The sequence below is a fragment of the Mollisia scopiformis genome (genome assembly GCF_001500285.1).
Source record: "Mollisia scopiformis unplaced genomic scaffold LY89scaffold_27, whole genome shotgun sequence".
Lineage (NCBI taxonomy): Eukaryota > Fungi > Ascomycota > Leotiomycetes > Helotiales > Mollisiaceae > Mollisia > Mollisia scopiformis.
This window is the reverse complement of record NW_017263607.1, coordinates 924,592-947,991: the sequence shown is the minus strand read 5'-3', so window position 1 is coordinate 947,991 and position 23,400 is coordinate 924,592. Positions and strand designations below refer to the sequence as shown.

Here is a 23,400-nt window from a genome sequence, read left to right as displayed (position 1 = left end):
AAGCTCTTTGTACCAGCGTCTGAAGCTCCTGCGGCTTCTTTGGCATCATCCACTACAAAATACCGGATGTGCTGCTTCTCGGCGAAGAAGGTCTGGATAGTACACTCCCGCCACGAGCTGCCCTCGACTTGCTGTGCTGGCTTCTGCTGGTGGGCCTTGGACACGTGCACCTCTAGGGCGTGCTTCGACCGCGTGAGGCAGCCAGTGCAGAGGCAGCATGTGAAGGCTGAATAGCAACGTAGGCCGTCGATGGCCGCCGAGCAGGGCGAATTTGGTAGCACCACTCGACTCGGCAGCTGCAGCTCGTACGTCGCGAAGAGGTCGAGGAGAGCCTGCAACTGCGGCCCTTTGCGGTGGTGTGGGGGCTGCCTCAGGTGTCGTTCCTGGCTACTGCGGGAGGGGAGGAGGCAGGTCTGGCACTCGACGCAGAGCACCACACCATAGGCTTGGATGTACGGAAAGCTGGCTGCCATGATCTCCTCGATGTCCCCGCGATTCTATTGAGCCGCCGTACGGCTGTAGGGCTGCAGGGTGGCCCCGGGGGGATTTTTATATTTATGAAAGAATATTCATGAAGTAATGGCCCGTGCAGAGCCCCTGACCGGGGGTGAGATTAGGTGGTCGGAAAATATTTATGCCATAAATACGCGAATTTCTAGGGCTAGTGGTTTAAGTAATAGTCTTAGATAGCTAGAAATCAGATTCAGGACGGAAACATCAACTTAATTCCTCTTACTATCCTCAATCTCATTATATATCTCCCCCACCCGCCGCCACACCTGCATCTAGTTAATCTCCCGCCTCCCAAACTCCTCCTCCCCTTGCTTATTCATCCACTACTACTACCACTCCGACCCTCCTCCAAACCCAACCTCTTGACAGATCCCGTGGAGCTGGCCCACCTAGTGTAAGAAGAAGATTCCGGGGAGCATCAGATGTAGGTAATCACATACGCCCTAGTCCTTGACTATTATACAGACGGATTGTGACAACCCGCACCGGAAGCACTAGTCACAGCTAGCTAGTTGGAGCCGTGAACGCCACTACCGGTATACTACTATATCACAGCCCTTCTCACCAGCGTACGGGCAGTCCTAGTGGCAGTAGCTATACCCCTCTCCCTCAACACGCATAAGCTGGCAGTAGATGCAATGTGCGTGGAGCCGCTAATAGAACTGCTCAAGCTGCTCGTTCCGCTGGATACCGAGTTGCAGTGCCTAGTAAATGACCTCCACACTACTCTCTTAGCTACCACTACCACTACCACTGCCACTGCCACTACCACTGCCACTGCCGTCCTCAGTCTCACTCCCTGCCCTATCCCTTTGCTCGAGTGACTCTTAGCATCGATCACAGAGAATGCTGTCGGTTATGCGACAGTCAGCCCCTTAGAGACAGCTGTCTAAGTGCTGTGTGAGAACAGCCCGCCGACAGCTGCCGCTCTCAAAATACTCAGTTAATACCGCCTCGTCCTGCGCCTCGACTAAGTATGTGTTGACAAGCTCTTGCCGCAGAGCGGGGAACTAGCTACTACTACTATCGCTACCACTGCTTGATGGAAGAATCACAACTAAGTCACTGATCTCACCCACGCGTCCTCCCCGCCCTGCCTGCTATATAAAGCTAGTCAGCCCGTACGGCCGGCCGAGATAGATGATGTAAATAACTCCAGGGATATCAATACCTATCCCGAGCGCGCTAGTTGCTACGATCCACCCGCCACTGCTACACGCCCACTGCTCGAGCAGCTCTTGCTTGTCCGTAGCAGTAGCCTTGTAAAACGGGCAGTCTATCTCCTCGGCAATACTCTCTCCTTGTGTATAGCTCCGGACATAGATCACCCCACGTGATGCTAGTGGTAGTAGTAGTCGTCGGATGAGCGGCTCTATAGTTTCCTATAGATCCTTCCCGTAGCAGTCGACAATACGATACCGGATCGTGGGCCGTATGGTCGACTATCGATATAGCTGAGCATGCTCGAGCAGCAAATTAGCACGGAACACTAGCTTAAGCGTAGTTAGAAGCGTAGTAGTCAAATAAGTAAACCGGCAATCCAAGTACTATAACTGCTATAGCTCTCGTAGCTTGGCTCGGTATAATGTGTCTATCACAGCCATATAGCACTCGTTAAAGAAGACGTGTGCTAGTTGCTTACTCGGCTCAAGTCCTTTGGCAAAGTGGAGAAAGTTAGCCTCAACCGCCCGGTCCGCACTAACGATAAGTAGCTGCGGCAAGAGCTTCCACTACCGCTACCACTACCACTCCTCACACGTAAGCTAGTGCCCTCGTGCTCGCGTAATGAGATCATCGACGAGAGCAGCGAACGGCACTACGACAACTATAGTCTAGCGGGACGCCATTGCAGCAACCGAGAAGAATAATAGACTCTTACTACTACTAGTGCCGAGTACAATAATCTGCGGCTAGGCCGGCGTGGCAGAATAGACTAGCTTAAGTGCGTGAGCTTGCCCTTCAGATCGGGGCGCTGCTCTGAGCCCTAAGATCCTCTGCAGTCCTTGTAGAGCACGACTAACCTCGAGCTTCGGCCGCTTGACCGGTTGCTGCAGTAGACTAGCTGGACGCTTGGCTACTACTACTGCCACTACTACTACCGCCCCCTTAGACTCGAGATGCAGAAACGCGTGCTATACTCGTGATACCTAGCTGTATGCGCTGACTAGATCCGGCCCGAGCCGGTTGAGAAACGCGCCGTTAATAGCATAGCGTAGATCGGCCGTCGGCTTGCTATAGGCTAACTGCCGGACGAGAATATGCTCAAACAAGCTCTGCTCGACCTCACTATCACTCTCTCCCTCCACAACCTCTCCCTCCTCCTCTTAATCCTGCTTCCAGATCCAGCTAGCCTTACGGAGATGCTTATCGCTAATAGCAATAGCAATATATCACCACCCTAAGACGGTCAACCGAACTCCTAGATGCTTAGCCGTTGCTACTGCTATAGCCCCTAACAGCTAGTCCTAAATCCACGGCCCGCGCTCGTCGGCAAAGAGAAAGTCGCCTTTAATCTTCTCTACCACACGTGAGAATGGCAGGACGTAGACTAGATACTGTGCAATAACCTAGCTAAGCTATTTCGGGAAGCAGCGGAACACATACTCGATCTTCCCTCGGCGTTTGAGAGACTTGTTATAAGTAGTTACCACCGCTACTCGCCCGTTGATCACAAAGAGATTCCGGCTCGATATAACGCTATTCCATACCTTGATAGAGCCGATCTCGGGACTGCGTGCGGGCTGCCCTCCCATAACGTGCATAGCAACTATTAGCTTGAGCAAAAACTGCTTCTCACGATCTAAGTACGCCTTGCACGGCTAGTCAGCCCATTCTAGTTGGCTACTACCACTACTATTGCCCTTAACTAACGTCTGGCTATTATACAGCATCTGCTCCCACAAGAACTCTTAGCCCACCTTCTAATACGTATTGTTTGGGTGGTTAACAAAGCTATACCCCTTCTGCTGAAACCGCTGTGTTGTCCCCATACTATCGACTAGCTGTAGCAGTGGCACTAGCGTAACACTCTAGTGAAACAGTAGCTTATAGAGAAGCCCTTCTAGCTCAGCAGTCAGCGCTTAACACATTATCCGTACCTTGGCTATTACTACTCCCTTGCCCCCGTAGAAGACGGTTTAGCGGTCATCAGACTAGTAGATATTAGCCTCGGACGGCTAGACCTGGTTGATGGCCTGTCCACGTACTAGCTATAAGAGGATGCTAGATGCTAGCGAGAAAGACCCTTCACACAATTGATCTCTCCGTAGTTGATGGATGCGCTCTACTACTGCCCCTACCACTGCCCCGATCTCCTTTCGGCCCTGTAGTCCGAGCTCTAGCCAGCCCTTCTCTAAGACAGCTACTTTAAGCATAAGCAGCCGGATCATCTAGATTATATGAGCTAAGATAGGGGTATATTAAAATAGCGGGTAGAATCTCTTTGTTTGGGGATTAACACCACGTACGGCCAAGTAGTGTATGACTAGCGACTTGTATAAGAGCAGTTGACTAGTATCTTGCGCAATAAGACTAATAATCAGTCCCATTAGTGTAGAATCGAGTGTGCTGTCTACTACTACTACTGCCTCCCGTACTCTCTTAACGCAGACTAACTGCAGCTTAGAGAATATGACTCCCGTCTTAGTCTCGTCGTCTATAGACTCAGGAGCAGTGCGCTGCTGCAGAATGCGCTCCTAGCTCTATAGTAGTCGTACTAGTTCCGGCTCAGTAGTAGTAGTAGTGGCAGTAAACGCAGCGGTAGTGACTAGGTTGTGCTTGGATCCTACTAGCACCTCTTCCCAGCCCGTATACTGTAGCTACGGGTCGATCTCAGCGGCTACTGTGCTTACCTAGTATTAGCCCTCTTCCTTGATCATCCACTCTACGATCTTAGCCTTGATTGCGGCGCTAGTATCACTACTGCTACTGCCGCTGCTATTGTTGACATCATATGACTAATGCGTCTCGTTTACCACCTAGTATCGCGCTCTCTTCTCTCGGAACCACGTCTGCAGCTGGACAGCTCTGAACAGCTCCTCGTCTTTTAAGCGCTTCTTATTATGCTCTATATTGCTGTGCTATCGTATAACACGCCGGTTGGTCGTCTTATACGCGCAGTCTCTGCATTGGAAGCCGTCGACCATTGGGAGGACTAGCTGGGGCAGAGACCCGTCTAATGGCAGTGGTACGCTACGGAAATCATACTACTACTACTACTGCTTGAGATACTCTACAAGCTACTGTTGAGATTCGAGTCTGACTTAGTGTTTATTACATAAGTGGGTGCTGATCGCGCCTGGACTTAGAGCTTGCCGGCAGCCAGCAGAGTGGCAGATGATCACGTGGAACTTTGTATTTAATGTTAGCTATAGCCTTAACACTTCGGGTAGTGGCGGTGGTAGTTGTATAGACTCGGTAGTCATCTTAAAATCAATTAGTTTGTGAGAATTAAGTATAATAAACTATAACTCTAGAATGCATATTCTAGTAAATACATTTATTAACACAGACCACTACTTGGCCAGTGCTATTAGCGAGCCTTACCAAAGAAAATGCATATTCTAGTATATGCAATGTAAAATACTGTTAGGCGCGCGCGCACGAGCCGCCGCCCGCCCAAAAAAAACGCCATTACGCCGTAATAGTGAGAGTAATACCGTTAGGATGTCAGCCTATAGAGACAACGTTTTAGGCTCTTGTAAATTAATTCATTAAAGTTTGCATCAGATCATAAATGTACAGGAACATTGCGATCGCATGCACTTGACGCTCAAAGGATGACCGATTGTACCTTTGGCAATTTCGTTCGTATCTTCAGTTCTGACACTTTGGGAAATCATTGAATAAGCTACGGAGATTATCGGTAGTCCTCCGGCTCATGTGCTAGGGCGATAGTTCATATGCGATTGAAGTCATCGGCATGCTCACGAAGCGAGCGTGTATGATCACTGCTTCTGTGCTACTGCGCATTGACGATACAGAAGTAATATATTTCTGAAGTTTTGCGTTCATGCATCAGAATTGAACAAGCCAATCTTGGCTGGTGCTATTCATCAACTCATGTTCGATACCACTACCATATGTAGGCGGCCAAGACGTGATCCAGCCACCGCTGAATACATCATCCATCCAACTCAATGGGTCTAAAGGTGCTTGTTGACTCTCTACTGTCGAGGCAACAGGCTGGGGATCTAGAATAGCGTCTAGAATCTTCTCCAACATTAATTTAGCTCCTCGACAAATGTCGTAATTACCGTCGCCGGGTTTTGCCTTGTCGAGAATTAGTTCCCAGTTTGCGATGCTTTGCAGAAACGACTTACAACCCATTCCAAGGAGGAAATGAAAACTGAGATGTTACGTATTGTTTCCGACCGAGGTATATCAGCAGAAGGGGAAAGATTCTGTTGTTGTTGTCGAAGAAGCTCAATAGCAAGAAGAGCGGCACTAGGCAAACCGTAGAAGACGAACTGCACTGATAAGACTTTTAAACTTTTCGATAACTCAGGGCACTCACCTCCCAAGCAGCGTCATTCGCTGGCCCACTAATACGATCTCGGTGCTTCGAGAAAATTAAGATTCTAGAGAGCAGCTTCGAAGCAGTCAGATGCACAGCGCTCCAAGAACACCCTCCGTGTCGAGCTTGTATTCGATATAGGAGGAACTTTGAGTACGTGAAGTGAAGCAAACAATATAAATGCGAGAAGCAGTCATTTGCGGCAAGACCAGAGTCCCAACAATTATCGTCGTACTTAGCAAAACTTGGGATGCTTTCCCAAGTTGCTTCAGCTTTATCAAGGATAGTTCTAAGCGGAAGTAAGCAAGCTATCTTAGAACAGATCGAGTCACAAATACTGTGCTTTCTGACTTTGCTCCAGATCAGGGGCAGGGGGTGGTGTAGCCAGCGACAGATCCAAGACTTCTTCTAGGATAGTATTAAGTGCCATCTTGATACGTGCCCAAGTCTGCCTGTGAATAATACCATGCGTATTCCATCCTGCGGGATCAAGTCGCGAAATTGCAAGGACCATAACTGGAGTAGAAGCAACAATCTCATCATCAGTCAAATCGTATGGTGGCCGGCAAGTGCAGTAGCGCATTGCAAGCTGAGGTGGGCGTCCAAAGAATGTGGAAATATTCTTGTCAACAGAGTATGCAATTGCGAATGCACGTCTGTAAAGTGCTTGCCTTCAGCTTCCGTCCTTTGAATGGGAGGAGCACTATCAAGGCTTCTTACCTCCGTAGCTCTACCATAAATAATGGAAGGTTTGGGTTATTACTTGGATCACGATGAAGCCCCATTGCCAATATCGTCGATGCAAGCTCGCTGCATCTTCTCCACCCCAGGTAGCTCGTATCACCATAATGTATAGTGACCAGGCAAGTGCTTCCGTATAGCCTACTATGTTAGAAAGCATTATGAGCGAGCGATTTCAGGTGGTACGTACAGCCACACGAGAAGATCGTTCTGCGATTCTGCTCGATCGCAAAACGATACACATACATTACTTGCATGGACAAGGTCACCAACAAGCTCCTGTCTCTCTATTAAGCTCTGACTAGTGTTCAATTTTGTTGATTTCAGGCCCAGAGCGAGATAAGTGAAAAGGATCCCGAGAATCTCCCAACGAAGATTGGCTCCAGTAAAAGATTCATGGAGTGTTTCAACTGTTGTGTGCTCGTCTATCTCCAAAGGCTCTCCCGTCTTTGCAAAAATCTTCTCCGCAAGAAGAAGTCGTTGGGAATCTGTGGGGTACTCGTCTCTCAAAGTTTTGATGATTGCGTCCGTGGCTCTGCTGATTGAGATCCATGGTGCCAGAACAGTTTGGCTAGCTGCATAATGCATTTCTAAAATCTTCTCCAATGCGACATAATCAGGAAGCAGACCAAGTACACGAGCCCCAGTGGTTACACGATCGGAGCTGAGATGCCAGTGAGCGGGAGTACGCAGCGTGCGTTTGACTTGGGCGAGAGGACCAAGCCAAACATCGTCGGACGCATGTTTGCTCGCCTTGATGATCCCTGAAAAGCTTGTGGAACCAAGATACCCAAACTCTTCAACAGATGCCCTCCTTTCGCCGACAGTACTAGTTGTTGGTGCTGCTGGTGTCGACGTTGTTGATGGAGTTAAAGTAGATGCATGCCTCCAAGAGGTTCGAGGGGCAGGAGATGGTGGAATAGATCCTGCGGCTGGTGGAGATGAAGTCAATGTATGACGCCCAGGAGCTTGAGGCGTAAAAGATGGGTCTGGTTTGTCACTTGTCTTTGTGAGCGGCGCTGGATGGTAATAGCATTGTGCTTCCTGCCTCCTCTTTACACAGCGTCCACAACTTGGGCTGCCATGGTCACAACGTATCTTCCGAGTCCGGCATGGCTCACATGCTTGGAGCTTGCCATTCCGCCTAGCCACGGATTTTTGAGATGAATTATGTAAAGACATTGCAGAATGTGCTATACGATGCCGAAGAAATCTTCTGAGCTCTTCTTCAAAACTCCATGATACCAATTTGTTGCAGTTTATAGGTTGAAGATGGAGAGAGGAACTCGGAGCTCGGAACTCGGTGTGCAGGCAACTGATGAGTAATCGAGGAAGCAAGCGAAGCAGCCCGGAGACTCCTTTCGATGGAACTCGGAACTCGGTGTATTTTCCTGCACAGCACCTTGTTGGCTGCAGATTGCACACCAAACAGCATTCATTCATGAATAATTCTGATATAAATAGTAAATGCCGCTCGATTTTCTCTAGGAAGTATTCTTTCTTTCTACAGCAGCTCTCACGACTACAAAACATCAACTCAAGCAACATTCCTGGCATTCCATTGTTTCGGATCAAAGGCCTTCGATTACTTTCATTATGCTCTCCACTCGCGGTCAGAAATACAGAGAGATCGGCTACCAGCATGGCCTACTTGACGAATACAACGAGGAAACAAATCCGAACGGTATTGTTGATTTATCCTCAGCCGAGAATGTAAAACCATACCACAGCGAATGCAAGCGTAGTTTGATAACGAATTTGGCAGTTTCTGATCCATGGCGAGGTTATTCAGTTCATCAACTCTCATGTATGTATCCCCAGCGAAGAAGAAACCACATTCCGATTTAACAACGGCAGAAACTCGATGCATCGTGTTGTGGCTACGGTGAAGGGTACACCGGCACTCTGCGGCTAAGAAAGGCAATGGCTCTCCATATGAATGAGTATTGCAATCCTTTTGAGCCGTTGACCGCAGAACATATCACATTTGCCGCTGGTGTCACGGATTTGAATGAGGTTTGTGCTCTGCTCACCTGCGATGCTGATTGTGGCGATGCTATTTTGCTTGGGAAACCCAATTATGGCAGCTTTGCCAGGGACATGGTATCAAGAGGCCAGTCAGTTACCTCTAGAAGATACTTCGAGTTCCTTCTGATATTCTAAGCAGCATATCCCAAGTCTTCGCAGACTTCGGAGGCGCTGATCAATTCTCATCGGATTGCGTACCATACTACTTGAAAGCGTATGACGCTGCAAAGGAAGAGGGCATCAACATCAAAGCTCTTGTGATATGCAACCCACACAATCCTTTAGGTATGTCCAAGTCTTCGCCGGCTGCATCACCCTGCAATGCTGTCTCTAATTCTTGGTTAGGTCAATGCTATTCTCGAGAAGCTCTTATCGAGCTCATGAAATTTTGCCAGTCGAAACAAATCCATTTAATCAGCGACGAGATTTATGCATTGAGCACTTACCAACGAACCGACCGACCATCAGAGAAGTACGTTTCGGTCTTCGCTATTGACAGTCGGCAGTTTGTGGATCCAAATCTCATTCATGTCCTTTACGGCTTGTCGAAAGATTATGGAGCGGCTGGTCTTCGTCTAGGCTGCCTGATCACTCGCAATGCCGAGTTTTCGGATGCAGCTAGGTCGCTTTGGTAAGTCCTAGAGTCTTGCCCAGAATTCTCACTTGGATTGCTGATTCTGATCCCAGTCGTTTTTCTTCTCCGTCTCAAATTTCCATGAGCCTGGCCGCAGCTCTCCTCGAAGATCGCATTTTCTTGAAGAGTTTGCTCGAAAGCTCTCATTCTGCTCTGTATAAGAGTAGAAAAGTTGCTGAAGTGGCTTTGGAACAAGTCGGTATAAAATATCACCGAGAAGGGTGAGTCCATGCTGAATTTCAACCTCGGACCATACTGACGGTCTCAGAAACGCAGGATTGTTCTTATGGCTTGACTTGCGGCCGTATCTGCCAACAACTGTAACCAACGGGGATGAATGGGCTGCAGAGAAGCTGCTTTGGAATCGTTTCGAAAACATCGGTGTGCAAGTGTCATTAGGAAAGCGATATTTTGCACCTAATCCAGGACACTTCAGAATGGTATTTAGTAACCATGAATCGGTAGTCCTGGAAGGGATCAGAAGGTACGTCAAGGTTAGCGGTGCATGATACATTCTAATAAGGCACGTAGGATCAAGACAGTATGCAACCGATCGAAAAATAAGTCTGACTGGCCATGTCAGAGCTTGAGCTGAGCTGGCAAAAAGCATGTGGCCCAACGGGGCACTTCAACTGGAAATGAAAGGGGGAGAGCGTCGAAAAATTGCGGGACAGAAGCAATTATTATTTGGTTGTTTGACGTATGATGAATATTTCCATTAGAAAAGATTATAGATGTTGATGCTATCTCCGTGAAGCAGGGGAGAAGCCCCCAGACATTTTGAACTGTCACGTCAAGGAAACGACCAGAACCAATTGCAACACCTGAAGCTTTCGACTACTGACTACGACGTGCTCCAATTAGAAGATCAAATGACAGTGCCCTTGTTCTGTGCCCTGTTGACGTTGTAATTTTTCCATACTGCAATTGCAGGGAAGCCAAGAACCAGGATAGAACATGCAGAGATAGCACCCATCCTTTGACTGTAACCCCAAGCATAGTTGATCGCGTCTCTAGTTGGCGTTCCCACAGCATATTCGATCTGCGTCAAGTAACCACCAAGATAGATAGTTGTAGCATTGAATTTCTCTGCTGCAGGAAGAGCAGACTCGAGAGCGCCAGGGAACGTGTGCTGGTAGATAGCGGCGGAGACGGCATCTCCGATAGCACTGCCAATACTGCCGAACAAACTGATGATACAGAGCATCATGGGAACTCCGTCTCGGTCCGCAGCTGCCATGACGGCCATCTGTTCTCCAATAACAAGAGTTCCGCCGCCAAACGCGATAAATATCTGACACATGACGATGTAACCAAGGCTGCCCTCTTGACCACGGAAATGAATCATGAGACCTGCTCCAAGCATCATAAGTGGTAAACCGAAGCATAAGCAGGCGTACTTGAAATGCTTTGTAGTTCGAACATAGATGCCAAAGACCACGCCCCAAAAGCAGGAGCCAACGTTGTAAATCTGCGTCATGTATCCGGTGTACGTGGTGTTAAGGTTATACACCACGAGGATGAAATAGTAGTAGTACAGATCCCAGGAATAGAAGCTGAAGTTGAGGAGCATAGCAAGGATACAGGCTCCGAGGACAGTGCGTTGCCTGAAGAGTTCCCAGCGTACGAAATGGATCCGAGTGAACCACTTCTCCCAAACTGCGAAGACGGGAAAGAGCAGGAAGCCAATGACGATCATGGCGATGAATTCTGCGCTGCCGAAGGTTGTGAAAGCATAGCCTTCCAAGCTGAACGGAAGAAGAACCAGGAGGAATGCTGCCATCAGGATCAAAGCGCCCACAACTGCAACGATGATTAGCCACATATCCAGGTAAGTTCATTATCTCTTACCATCAAATTCGTGAACGTAATGAACGATAGACTGCATGGTTGTTCGACCACTGGGGTTTCGCACAAATATACCCATCTTCTCCGCCTTCAATTGGTAGAACTTGAAAACAATGGCTAGAGGTACGAACACCACAGGCATAATGATAGCGAATGCGCCCCAGGCCCATCGCCACCCACCGCCATTGTCAAGGAAAGATGTTGCAGCCAAAGGTCCCGTAAACGCAGTGCAGATGAATGGTGTGCTGACAAAGGCAAACGCAAATGCTCTGTTGCGAAGGCCGCTGGTATCGGCGACAAAGACATCCAAAATAAGGTAGATGGCATCGTAGCCAACCCAGTAAAGGGTGTAGCCTGCTGCATAGGCATTGGGACCTTTGCAAGTTGCAATGACGACGATGCCTATGATATACACGAGAACGAAGAAGAGGAAGCCTTCCGCACGACCCCAGATGTTCAAAACTTTGGCGATAACGAGTTTGAGGACACCGCCAACGATGCTTGCACAAACGCCTGCAGTGCTAACTTGAGGTGCAGCATTGAAGGACGAATATGCGTTATAGATGACGTTATTCCCAATGGATGACTGCAGCGCGAGCATGAAGAAACATATCCAAATCCTATCCCAAAGCTGTGTTAGAAGTCGTATATGTTTGTCATTGAAGTGATGACAAGTCCTACATACCATGCATAAGTCGCATAGACTACACTCTTAGGCCATACAAGAGCAGCAGCTTCAGCCTTCTGTTGGCCCGGCAAGGCATTTGCGGTGATCTCAGTTGGGTGCTCCTGGATCTCCTTCTCGTTCCGAGCCTCGAGACTGTTTGCATCGGAATCGGTAATAACAGCAACATCGTCTTGGGCAAGATTCTGGACGTTCTTGCCATCCTGACGGCCGTGAATAATATCCATGATAGCCATGATGAATCGCCACTCGCAGCGCAATATTAAGACAGTGGTATCAACCAAGGCAACGTTCGCACGGAAATAACAAGAGAGCGTGAGAGAGAAAAGAAGAAAAGAACTCGAGAGGGAAGATCGACCTGCATATGCAAACCCTTTTCGTCCCCAACCGGTTGCATCGGCGTGCATCGGCGGCACTAATGAGCGTCTGGTGGGTCTCGAGGCGGATCTGATAAGATTATGATTCGAGTGGAGTCATCGTTATTGGGCAGGGGACGCCATGGGCCCCACGAGCGGCAGCGGATCTGATAACTTTACTCAGTTCGTCAGGTCGGGGCAACCAACCCAGTTCAGCAATCCATTACGTGGCGAAGAGCCTAGAGCCGAGGTGGGCTTCTACAAATCGCGCCATGTGGCACCGGAAAGAGACTAGAAAAAAATTGCAAAAATTGATGCAACTTTCCATGACCCCCACTTACGGAGGAGAATCGATTCACAATAGAGTACCAGCAAGAAACGAGAAACGCGAAAGGAGAAACACGAAACAGGAAACGCGAGTCAAAAGGAGGCCATTCCATTGTCATACCTCATGCTCAATGTCCGCCACCCTTGGAATTTTGTGGAGTCTCGCACCTGCGAATGCTGCTACCATCTCCACCTACAGACTCGTCAGACGCATTCTTGCAGTTGAGAGAAAAGACTTACGCATTGCTGCACTAGTTCCACGTCCTCCTTGCTAACACCAACTCTCCTCGTACCCCGCAAATGCCATGCCGTCTCGAGAGGAAGGTTCTGAATCATGATCCCGGAGAGAGTCACCAACTCAGTCTCCAACGGCGAAATGATACTATGATCCGAGAGATAGAAGCCGTATGTGATCTCTCTCGATATAAAATCGAAGTCTCTATGCGCAGCGAATTGATCCGTAGCCGTTGAAAGATTGCCCTCGTAGATAGTATTAAGCCACTTCTCTCCTCGAGCTCTGTTTTGTAGACCTGCTTGCCAATGTTCCCTACCACATTAGCCAAGTCTCTCACACTGGCATATGCACGAACCTTGAACAAGAGTAGTCCTTATCCTCAGGCCGTTCGATTTTTGCGATAGAAAATAGAGCTTCGAGAGGCTTGCAGACACCCTGGAGAGCGACATTCTTCACCAATGCTTCCCGCAACCGGCGTATAAGAGTTTGCCTTGATTCAGATGTGGAGAATTCTGGCTTCTTGAGCAGATAGCTGTACAAACTCACAGCATGTTCTGGTTCTACCCCAACAATAGCAGAGAGCTGATAGATATCAACACCCGCTAGCAAGAAGATTCAGAAATACCCACAACCACCATGTACCATTTATCGTCTCCCAGCGTGTTGTGAGGAAACTTCTTTTGCACGTCTTCGAAGAGGGCGACAGCATCTTGCTCAGATGGTCCTTGAGCTGCCATTGTAGTTGAATATCGTCGCATCTGCCTTAGGTACGGTGAAGGCTGTTCGCAGCTGGGAGGATACCGAGCAGGGTGATGTCTGTTTTTGTTCCACGGATCTGTGTCGTCAGCGTTGGTCTCTGCAACGGTAGATGCAACTTACAAGCATACCACAATGTCTTTACTCTCGGAATACTAGTCCTGCGACCGCATAGAATGTAATGACTGAGAGGATTCATTCCAGAAGATCAGAGTGTGACCCAATGCTTTAACCTTAGCTCCCACTTCACCCTTCCGTCCAAAGAATCCGCACAAGCCCGATCTTCTGGGAGCATATGAAGTGGTGGACAGAGTCTGGACGAAGTAGAAGGTCGGCGGAGTGTTCTGCTTCTTGCTGCGTCAATGTCAGTCCTTCCTGAACATTTCACAAGGCTGAGACGCGCTAAAGATCAGGCTGTCACATTTCTTTATCTTATCGACCTCAACGACAGCCTCGAACATCAACAACAGCATCTTCCCATCTCTGCACGACAACATGGCCTCTGCCGATCCGATCACTGCCATTACGGTCAGTCTGCCGCCGGCAGAAGACTACCTGATGTACCTCACTATCCTCGAATACAACATGAGCCCAGAGATTCTGCCAACTTTGGAGGGGTTCCTACAAGATCCCGAGTTGACGCAGCATATTGGTTGGGACTTGATACATCTGCTGCTGCCGCAGCCCGGGGCGGAGAAATGCCTCACTACGATTGCTCGCCTTGGGAATCCGCGGGAGGTCATACTGAAAGTGACAGAAGAACTGCAGAAGCTGGATCTGGAGAGCGTTGAGGAAGAGGGGGAGACACCACCTGGCACAACACCAAACGACCTCGATGGATTCTGCACGCTGGTGAATCTGCTCTCAATATTACATCCCCGAATCAAAACGAAACATCCATCCCGCTTCCTCTCAACATCTCTGATGGCAGTCCTCACAGCCTTCCGCCCCTCAAACAGAGCTACTCTTGCCCTCATCGCATTCGTACATACAGTATTCCCGGGAAAGAAACGACCACCTCTTCCTGGGCGAAAGTCCAGCTTGCAGATCCCGACGAGCAGCTTGACAGACCAAACTGCACTAGATCCCGAGGCCCAAGATGAAGACCCTGCCGAGTCTGCCATCCAAGCAAAGCTTCTGCAATCTTTCGTAACCCACGTGTTGGAAGAATATGTCAACGCTAATACCTTAGAATGGGCCGCAAGGCTACAGGAAGCTTTTGAGCCGAGGAAGGTTGTGGCTGGAAGAACGAGCTTGGGGGAGGCATTTCGGGAAGAAGTCGAATTGCAGACTCGGGACACCATTGTAGGACAACTTGTGGTAAGTCGGTTCTGTCAAGTGTATGCTTCCACTAACCTCCTCAGGCAATTGCTCGCGATCTTGGCCTAACCCAATACCCTGTTCTCTTCGATGCTATCTACAATACCGATTCGCATCCTTCCGAGTACGAAACCGAATACCCCTCTACTCCTGGGGACATACCTTTATCTCAAGCAGGATCACTGTTCCTCATAACATCCTTCATCTTCTCCTCGATAATCTTTGGGTCCCAAATGGCAGCACCCGAGTTGTCTATATTTCCTGATCATGCCAAACTGGTGAAGCATTTCATTGGGACGAATGGACCAATGAATATCGGTGGCGAAGAAACAGGTGTGATAGATGCTATCTTGGGCATTGGACTATGGCTGGAACATCACAATCACTTCGTCTCAGGACCACTTGAGGATGAAGACTTCCTACAGCATCTTCAGTTCCTGTCCTTACTCTCAGCGAACAATCCGTCACCAACTCTTCGATATGCAGCCCATACTTTGACCTCGTCGATACTTCATGCGCACCCAGTTGATCGCTTACGATTAACATTCATAACAGACACATTGGAGGAATGCCCTTTCGAAACCTTGAAGGGCTCTGCAGTATCATGGCTTAAGGAAGAGATCATCACCGCCCAAGAACGGAAATCTCACAATGCTTTTGATTCTACTGTTGCATTAGCTGCTGCCCAACCATACTTATTTCCCGATACATCATCTTTAGCCAGTGCAGATGATATGGAATTGATACAGGAGCTAGAACAATCATTCCCGTTCCACATGTCGGTTGTCAATTTCCTGTATTTTGTTGGAGGAAAGCAATATACTCACGTGGTGCCTACTGGGATGATGAGTGTTGTGGAGGAGATTTATCTGGGACCTTTGAGAACTGCGCAGCAAAAAGCTTTGAAGTTGGTCGAAGCCGAATCTGAGAACAGTAGTGGAGGATCAGTGGTCGAACTGCAACTCCTTGGGGATCGAATTGCGTTATGCTCAGCACAGATCAATGATTGATGAATGCATGATTTATTGTTCTTCCTGTCCTTAAATTACATGTCTTCTTCGAATCCCAGCAATCATCCATTCTCATGCGAGACTGGTACTCTCGATCCAGACCTCTGCCGGTACCAAAACTGGCCCTTCGTCATGATTTTCTCCGCAAATGTTTCCCGACACCTCCACTAAAAGACCCATCATAGTCCTTGATAGGATGCCCTAACAATTGATCATCGTGTTCTTAATACCCAATATGTTAGTGTGACTGTAGATGTGGATTGTGGTTTCGAGATACTGTCATCGGAACACACCTGATGCAAGGAAGTAGACCGGAAGGTAATTCTCTGAGTCCAAGGGACGTAGGTATAAAAGCTGCGCTACTAGCTTAGATGTCGCTTCGAGTTTACTTAGTTGTTGATGTCGGATCCATCAAGGATCATACTGGTCTGACATGGATTCATGTGCGCATTCTTTAGCAATTCTCTCAATGCCCCAATCAGTATTGTTGCGTGCTTTGGTGTCCACGTCGTTCTTCGCTCATCCGAAGTGACTGCCAAGCGAAACCTTCGTATCTCCTCCGTGAAGGAAGCAATTCAGACGCTTATGCTTTTCGAACAGAATTGGCAAAGTGTAGTACTGCGAACCACAGAATGATTTAGTGATCTATTTTTTTGATTCGTCCCACTCAGGAAGACACCGACCTGGTACGTCTACGCTTAATTTTCACCTCACTACTTGCCATGCGATCCTTCTGCTCGTTGGCGTTCATGGAGTACAGATTTCCCATGCTCAAGGATAATTAGCTTCGATTGGGTGTCCTGTAGTACACGTTCCGTTGCTCGAAGTTGGGTCTGGCATGCTTCTAATGCTTGAAGGCGTTCTCGACTACTCGAAACGGGACCTCCTTCGCGGCATAGATATCTCAACTCTCGCGCCAGCTTTTCGTTGGCTTTTTGGAGGACGTTATTATTTTGAATCTGTTCTTCTGCGTGTATTTTGTCCTCTGTTGAAGTCCAAGCTACGCTTGGCGATTGTCGATCAGATGAATTTCGATACTTTATCAGAACAAGCACGGTTACGAGTAACACAGCTATGACAATCCATTGCAAGAGATAGACGGATGACATGTTTGCTGATCGATTCCGCTATTGAAATTGTGGACCTTCTTGTTGTGATGTATCAAAGACTTCGATTGCCCTGCAAGCTGGAATGTTGCCAGGAATGTAATGGCTGGCATGGCAATGCTTCCAAAAGATTCCTCTCAGATTGGAAGTGCTGCTTTTCAAGATGATGACGGAATGGGACCGAAACGAAAAGTGGCTCGTACGCAAGAGGGAGCATGATAGAGCTCAAGCCGCGAAAGACCAGGAGAACCATGAAAAGGCTCGGAATTTGGATCTGAAAATTGCTACGCTCGAAAACGAAAGAGATGCGACCCCGAGGAAGTAACCTATTTTCAATCAACGGAGCAGCTCGTACGCAATAATTGTTAAAAGGGGTGGCGTTTGAAATGTTAATCACCGACTATTGATCATCTACAGAGAGCAGCTACAGGATGTGTACGGAGGATACATTGAGACGCAGGGACGGAACTGGCAAGGAGCAAATATGTAGCTGACTGATCCCGAGCAATGGATGCAGAGCAGAAGCTCTATTGGATCCTGTTCGCGCAAGATTTATTCAATGTAGAAGCAGAAATACAGGAAAGCTTTTTGTTGGTCGTCGAAACTTGCCGTTTCCGGAATTTAGGAACATCTCATTGTCTGGGGTATAGCATTGCACCCTTGCTTTGTCCATGTTGAACAAATTCCATTGTGATGAGACCTTCTGAGGAAAGGCGCTCAATGATCAGCAGGTACGAAAATGGATAATCAAGATCAGAAAATCAAGAGTCTCGAAGATCGGGTCGAGATCCTACAGCAAGAAAATGCACAGCTTCTGGATCGACTCCGGACTGCGCCAGCTCACGGCTTATGGCAAGCTGATAAAGATGTAGACTATTATCGTAACAGGCTTCAATCGATAAATGGAAAACTGGGCGAATGGGCACGGGAATTTGCAACAACGAAGCCAGCTCCGTGGCAAGGCTTTTCGGACTATGAAAGATGGAATTTCGTCAATAATCAATTGAGCACCGTTACCAGACTGGTTGATGGAGACGTATCGAATATGCTGAAGACGACGGAGGCTGTCAGATATATCCTTGAAAGTTTCGCAACATATCATGTTTGTGTAAAGATTTTTGCAAACCCGTTCTTCGGCTCACCAGATCATCGGCTGCAAGATGCTGGCGAATTATCTTGGGTATACTCCGTACTTCTACCCAGTACGTTTCTTTAGTAGCTTCAACCGTACCTTTTGACCGGACGAGCAAAACCGTGCGGCAAATTAAGCCAGCTGCTAGAACTTATCTCAAGATTCAAAAATCGCCTTACAGGACATCCGCTGACTTGTAATAGAGGGCAAAATGGCTGCTCATACGTGGAGGTCGGATACTTTGCGGGAACTTAGTGACCCAAGATCTCCCAAATTAAGCTCAGAAGCAACCGATCGATTGAAACAAGCTGCGAAAAACCAAACTGTACTGTTTTTGGAATCTAGTATGCGCTGTCTGCTCCACCAAAGCAAAATGAATGAATACACAAGACGGTTGAGGGAGATCTTCGAGCTGGCTGCGGAAACAGCTCATGATATCTGGCGCGAGAGGGTATCAATTAAATGTCAGACAATGGCAGACTTCGACAAACTAACGGGCGAAGAAGGCAAGGGGGATTGGTGGGAGGATGAAGCACAAAAGGGTGAAAGATTTGCAATACTGCTGCTACGTCCCGAGTTGACGATAGTGGATGGTGCTGTAGTAGAAACTCCCAATGACGGAAAACAAGAACAGGAACAGATTGTTATCATAAGTGATGCCGAGACAATGTACGCCAAGTCAGGCTAGAGTCGAGTGAAGGAAAGGAGAATAGATAGGGCGAACATGGACTTCAGCACTCAAGATAGCGCTCACTGGGCTGGAAAAGAATAACAAATTCTACGATTTGCAGTGCAGAAGAAAACTTTGGAGCCGTTCTCATGTTTCGATCTCATTGATGTATCCTTACTCTCAAATTTGTTGCATTGGTATCCATGAACGCCAACCATACCGAATGACTCCTAGCTATGTTGACCGATGTAAAGTATCGACACTCCGCAATGAATAGAACGCCGGCAATTAGATCATAACCCAAGCAGTATCTTGAAGACCATTGCGACTAGTAGAATGACAATAGCGGCAATTGTCCTATCAATCCACATCGGAACTCCATCGTTGGACCTCCTCTGCACTGCTTGAACAGGAATCGCTGGTGGCCTGGGCGTCACAGTACCTGTTGGTTGGGGGACGCCTTGCGGAGGCCTTGCAGGAATTGGTGACGTTGAAATACTTGCAACTGTATCTGCCGGCCGAGTATCCAGAGCACCATCTGTTCCGGTCCCAAAGAACCCTTCTGCTAAAGAAGCTTCCTCCTCCGAATCATGCTTGGATTTTACGGTGCCCTTCAACTCATCCTTCCACGCCATATTCAACTCTTTTGGTACTTCTACCTCTTGCGACGAAGACCCTTCCTTCTTCGAGGCTTCTTCGCTCTCTTTGAGAATTTCGTTATTGCTTCGTCCGCATACCGAGCACGTCCAAGCCGAACTACTCTTCGCGACTCGTTCTCTTTCTGCAGCACTACAATCCATACCACCAAGTTGTCCTTTGGGGTCTGTTTCCATGAAACTCCTCAGCGCAACGAGAGCCGTTCGCACTCCCCAAGCTGGCATCCACGTCTCCTCATGATGGCCACTAATGCTGAGACAAATCTCCCTATTTACCTCGAATCTGCCACTAGGTGTGAGGAATCGAAAGGACGGAGGGCGCAATGGGTACGTAGGAGGTAATACGATTCGACCATGGTAGATACCTTCGGCAAATGAAGACGAGGGAGGTCCTCGCAGTGTGAAATGCCAGTCGAATAGATCAGCATCGTTTGCTGGGGCTGCATGGAAGTCGGGGGAGGGAGAATTGGCAAGTTCTGCTGCTTCGCGGACTGGATCCGTTAGAAGGGGTCCATTGAGGGGAGTCCAGAGCTTACGAATGCGTTTTATGGTGGGAGATTTGGAATTGATTCTTGACGTCGCCATGATGTGTAGAATGATGAGACTGCAAGAAGGGATTAAAGATTCTATTCTATCAACGCCAATAATGTTGCCCCTTGGAGCATGAAGTTGGGAGTGATCTGGACACTTGGAGCCAACACCTCTGAAGCTGGGCGAATCAGGTTAGCGCATTCGGAAAGACGTATGTTTCGAGTCACGTGAAACTCAAGAAACATGTGGGCACGTATGTTGGGGACGGGAGGTTGTTCAGATCGTCAAAATTATATTGCAGGTTTGTTCTTGGGTATTATGTAGATACAAATGATCAGTCAACGCCTTCATCCATTCCATCCCAACCTCTCACGTCGTCCTTCTGTCTTGCCAATGTATTGCCAAGCAAGGTATTTGTGACAACACCAACCTTCTGAGGCCAACCTACAGCAGCCTTTCTGTCTAGGGCTTTCCTCTCAGTCTCATCTTCGTCGCTGCTAATATCATAATCATCCTCGTTCCGTGGATGGAGGTTCTCCATGGAGACGGCTCCTGTATCCGCATAATCATCTGGGTTCCTCCCCAGAATGCGGTCCGCTTTCGACGTTGACCGACTCGGATAGGCGACATAATGTCTGCCTGCGCCTTCTTGCTTTTGAGGCACTGGAGGAGCTGGTGCTGGGTCAGCACCCCATCCAGCGGCATTCTCTCGCATCCGCTGCTCTTCCCGTTCTCGTGCTATTCTCTCTCTCGCTTCTAGCCACTTTGGACTGGGCTCCCAGCTCCATCCATTTCCAGTGGTGGTGCATATCGGAACAAACCATAGTACCGGCGTTGGTCCGAATAGGTGTCCAAGATTCCGTTTCCAGCCAAGATCAAATGCGCTGGGCAGTTTCTCAGAATCTTGTTCGTCAAGATATGCTTCGTATCTGTCCCTCGCGCGCTGCCTCTCTACTGCGTCCGAAAATTCGTGTCTCTGTCCTGAATTAATGTCGTCCATTTGTTGACCATAAGAACCAATGTGCTGATGCTGCATCGACTTTCGCAGAGGCGAGAGGTATCTTGTCTTCTCCAGACACTCGATCGTTGTCTGACCTCTAGATGCAAGTATAATATGCCAGCCTGTGAAGCCAGCCAGGACGAGGCCAATTATTCCCGAGATGACGGCCAGCATCACGTAATTCACTGGCATCAGCGATTCCGTATATTCTCCTTCGTTCAGAATCTCTCTCCAGACCCATACAGCAGACACTCCAAAACAGACGAAGCAGAAAAGGGTGGTGTAGATTAAAAATAGGAGGAATGCTTTGTAATTTCGCAGACCAACACAGGTCGCCAGCCAGGGGCAGTGATGATCCATCTTCAAGACGCAGGTTCGGCATGTCGAGCAGTGATGTGCACGATCCGGCTTCCGAGCTTGACACTTCTTGCAGAATCGCAACTCGCCATTCGCCTTCACAGTGAAGTTCGTCGCGGGAGGAGGCGCAGTTGTGGGGAGGGAGCTGTAGCCTTGGCTGGTCGTCGTGCCCGGACAGGTAAAGACAGCTGTTGTGTACGACCAGTTAAGGAGAACGTAGAGTGCGATTCCGAGGAACGAGGTACCGTTTCCTACAATGTTAACACGAAGCAGACCAGCACACTGGAATATTCACCTATCCAAGCAGTCTTCGCAGGTAGAAAGCCAATGGTCGCTTCCACCCAGACGGCCCAGGAGGTTATGCTGTACACGAAGAACAGTGGGAAATATGTTGCTCCCAAGCAGCAGTACCTAGGTACGATGTTAAGTTTGTAATTGGAGCAGCCACCGATGCAAGATTCAGTACCTTTCGCACTTTCTAGCCCATTTTCGAGGCATTCTGGTCGGTGAGGAGGCAGGACTGGGTCGTGCTAGAGTCGCCATTGGAGGGTCAAGAGGATGATGGACTATACATGTTGTGAGGTTGTTGGTGATGTGGATGTTTGTCTTAGTGGTGATGAGTTGGTTGTTTGCTGATGAATGGAAAGGAGGCTGAGGCTGAGTGAGGCGCTGACGAAACACGGGATCTGCCGAGTGCTCCTTAATCCGGTCCGGTTCCTTCGACGACAACAACATCGAACATTCATGATGTTGCCGAATGGCTTCACTGTGCATGGCAGAAACATAGGTATAAATTGAAGTTGTCACTCTCTGACAATAGATATAGCGGCACACTGGTATCCATGAAACGGCCGTTCTTTGCTACAGTATTCAAGATACCCCAGCAACATCCTGCTACAGTCACATTTTCCTGCTCCGTAAAGGCTGGACATCTAGGCCTGAAAGTCTGTAAGAAGTTGAAATGAGTGGATGGGGAAGAAAGATGAGCTCGTCGACGCCTACGATGCGCTAGACAGTCTCGAGCTACTTGCTTCATTCCTCAAACTGGTCCCCGAGCAGCCATGAATTCCTGCATTACATATGTAATGCTTCTTCATACCCAACACAGTCCAAGAAGATGTATTTACACACCTTGTTCTTCAGTACTCGACTGGGTGATTGGCATTGAACGAAATGAAAGTAGTCATGGACCTGGTCGACTTTGAGTGTCTTTCCCCCTGTAGCAACCGAATCTCCCTGTTGCGTCCTCCTCTTTTGCATTCGTTCAAGGCCGGGGAAAGTTGCTTTCTTTCTTTGCTTGAATCGATGATATGATTTGTCTCCTCTATGCCTTGATGAAGCTTCGTTCCTTAGTTTCATTAATGTAATCCCGTTAAAACAAGAAAGGGGAAGAAGGAAGAAGATATATGATTGCAGCGTAAAATCCTGGTCTTAGTCCCCAAGCACGTTACAAGTCAGATCATTTCCTTCCCTTCTTGTCATTGATCTGGATGTCCAGCATGCGCAGAGCACACTTGGCACGGCTTACAGTCCTTTCTGCGATTACTCTGAATTTGATGACAGCTTCTGCAATTATCCTCTCCACATCCGCTACCATATTTCTGAATACCTCCCGACTGATCGAAAGCAAATTCTTCGTTCCATACACAGACATTCGTCTGTTCCTCAATCGCTAAGCGGCCACACAGCATTGGAAGCGAGGATTTCTTTCTTTTCATCCGGGTTCAACCCAACCAAAACAACAACAACTTTCAATTTCAAGTTGGTGCGAGATCAACAACAACAACGCATTATCACGTCGAGAACAGCAAAGATCTTATCTCCTCCCCTTCTCCTCCAGCCTTGTCTGCAGAGAGTTGGACGGCAGGCGAAGGTTTTATCAGCGATCTGGAGTCTGCTTGCTCCAGATTCATCTCTCAATCACGCGTCCCAAACACGGAGAATTACAGACATCTGTCAATCCCATAATCTGTCTGCCCC

General features: G+C 48.3%; 10 protein-coding genes across 10 annotated transcripts in view; 3 read left to right on the top strand and 7 right to left on the bottom strand.

Annotated features, from left to right (window-relative positions):
- Nucleotides 1-473, bottom strand: part of LY89DRAFT_723978 (uncharacterized protein) — a gene marked incomplete at its 5' end in the record, with an annotated part of 1,882 nt that extends 1,409 nt beyond the window's left edge. Inside the window, one exon of the mRNA XM_018218859.1 lies at nt 14-473. Coding sequence (XP_018064570.1) covers nt 14-473 — 460 coding nt within the window. The remainder of the gene's footprint in view (nt 1-13) is intronic.
- A 5,056-nt stretch (nt 474-5,529) lies between these two features.
- LY89DRAFT_656902 (uncharacterized protein) lies at nt 5,530-8,025 on the bottom strand (the record flags this gene model as incomplete). Its single annotated transcript, XM_018212411.1, has 6 exons — nt 6,960-8,025; nt 6,749-6,910; nt 6,367-6,684; nt 6,029-6,317; nt 5,835-5,981; nt 5,530-5,784 (listed from the first exon to the last, which is right to left on the bottom strand). Exons 1-6 carry the CDS (start codon nt 7,949-7,951, stop codon nt 5,530-5,532), a joined length of 2,163 nt encoding a protein of 720 aa, XP_018064569.1. The 5' UTR covers nt 7,952-8,025.
- A 146-nt stretch (nt 8,026-8,171) lies between these two features.
- LY89DRAFT_656898 (PLP-dependent transferase) lies at nt 8,172-10,223 on the top strand. The gene is made up of 8 exons (XM_018212410.1): nt 8,172-8,482; nt 8,535-8,576; nt 8,627-8,886; nt 8,937-9,082; nt 9,143-9,428; nt 9,485-9,652; nt 9,700-9,915; nt 9,963-10,223. The coding sequence occupies exons 1-8, from the start codon at nt 8,366-8,368 to the stop codon at nt 10,024-10,026; spliced, it is 1,299 nt and encodes a 432-aa protein (XP_018064568.1). The 5' UTR covers nt 8,172-8,365; the 3' UTR covers nt 10,027-10,223.
- Nucleotides 10,134-12,342, bottom strand: LY89DRAFT_627659 (putative siderochrome-iron transporter). Its single transcript, XM_018211149.1, has 3 exons — nt 11,965-12,342; nt 11,283-11,899; nt 10,134-11,234 (listed from the first exon to the last, which is right to left on the bottom strand). The coding sequence occupies exons 1-3, from the start codon at nt 12,198-12,200 to the stop codon at nt 10,300-10,302; spliced, it is 1,788 nt and encodes a 595-aa protein (XP_018064567.1). The 5' UTR covers nt 12,201-12,342; the 3' UTR covers nt 10,134-10,299.
- A 228-nt stretch (nt 12,343-12,570) lies between these two features.
- LY89DRAFT_710930 (uncharacterized protein) lies at nt 12,571-13,637 on the bottom strand. Its single transcript, XM_018217871.1, has 4 exons — nt 13,512-13,637; nt 13,238-13,464; nt 12,888-13,194; nt 12,571-12,840 (listed from the first exon to the last, which is right to left on the bottom strand). The coding sequence occupies exons 1-4, from the start codon at nt 13,617-13,619 to the stop codon at nt 12,763-12,765; spliced, it is 720 nt and encodes a 239-aa protein (XP_018064566.1). The 5' UTR covers nt 13,620-13,637; the 3' UTR covers nt 12,571-12,762.
- A 426-nt stretch (nt 13,638-14,063) lies between these two features.
- Nucleotides 14,064-16,023, top strand: LY89DRAFT_627652 (DUF1760-domain-containing protein). The gene is made up of 2 exons (XM_018211148.1): nt 14,064-14,958; nt 15,003-16,023. Exons 1-2 carry the CDS (start codon nt 14,134-14,136, stop codon nt 15,966-15,968), a joined length of 1,791 nt encoding a protein of 596 aa, XP_018064565.1. The 5' UTR covers nt 14,064-14,133; the 3' UTR covers nt 15,969-16,023.
- Nucleotides 16,024-16,681: 658 nt separating this feature from the next.
- Nucleotides 16,682-17,077, bottom strand: LY89DRAFT_740600 (uncharacterized protein; the record flags this gene model as incomplete). Its single annotated transcript, XM_018220611.1, has 1 exon — nt 16,682-17,077. The coding sequence occupies one exon, from the start codon at nt 17,075-17,077 to the stop codon at nt 16,682-16,684; it is 396 nt and encodes a 131-aa protein (XP_018064564.1).
- Nucleotides 17,078-17,813: 736 nt separating this feature from the next.
- Nucleotides 17,814-18,983, top strand: LY89DRAFT_761061 (uncharacterized protein; the record flags this gene model as incomplete). The annotated part of the gene is made up of 2 exons (XM_018221533.1): nt 17,814-18,276; nt 18,410-18,983. The coding sequence occupies 2 exons, from the start codon at nt 17,814-17,816 to the stop codon at nt 18,892-18,894; spliced, it is 948 nt and encodes a 315-aa protein (XP_018064563.1). The 3' UTR covers nt 18,895-18,983.
- Nucleotides 18,984-18,996: 13 nt separating this feature from the next.
- Nucleotides 18,997-20,226, bottom strand: LY89DRAFT_690008 (UBC-like protein). The gene is made up of 2 exons (XM_018216015.1): nt 20,069-20,226; nt 18,997-20,023 (listed from the first exon to the last, which is right to left on the bottom strand). Exons 1-2 carry the CDS (start codon nt 20,115-20,117, stop codon nt 19,170-19,172), a joined length of 903 nt encoding a protein of 300 aa, XP_018064562.1. The 5' UTR covers nt 20,118-20,226; the 3' UTR covers nt 18,997-19,169.
- A 107-nt stretch (nt 20,227-20,333) lies between these two features.
- Nucleotides 20,334-22,048, bottom strand: LY89DRAFT_690007 (zf-DHHC-domain-containing protein). The gene is made up of 3 exons (XM_018216014.1): nt 21,887-22,048; nt 21,716-21,831; nt 20,334-21,671 (listed from the first exon to the last, which is right to left on the bottom strand). Exons 1-3 carry the CDS (start codon nt 21,916-21,918, stop codon nt 20,398-20,400), a joined length of 1,422 nt encoding a protein of 473 aa, XP_018064561.1. The 5' UTR covers nt 21,919-22,048; the 3' UTR covers nt 20,334-20,397.
- Nucleotides 22,049-23,400: the final 1,352 nt, after the last annotated feature.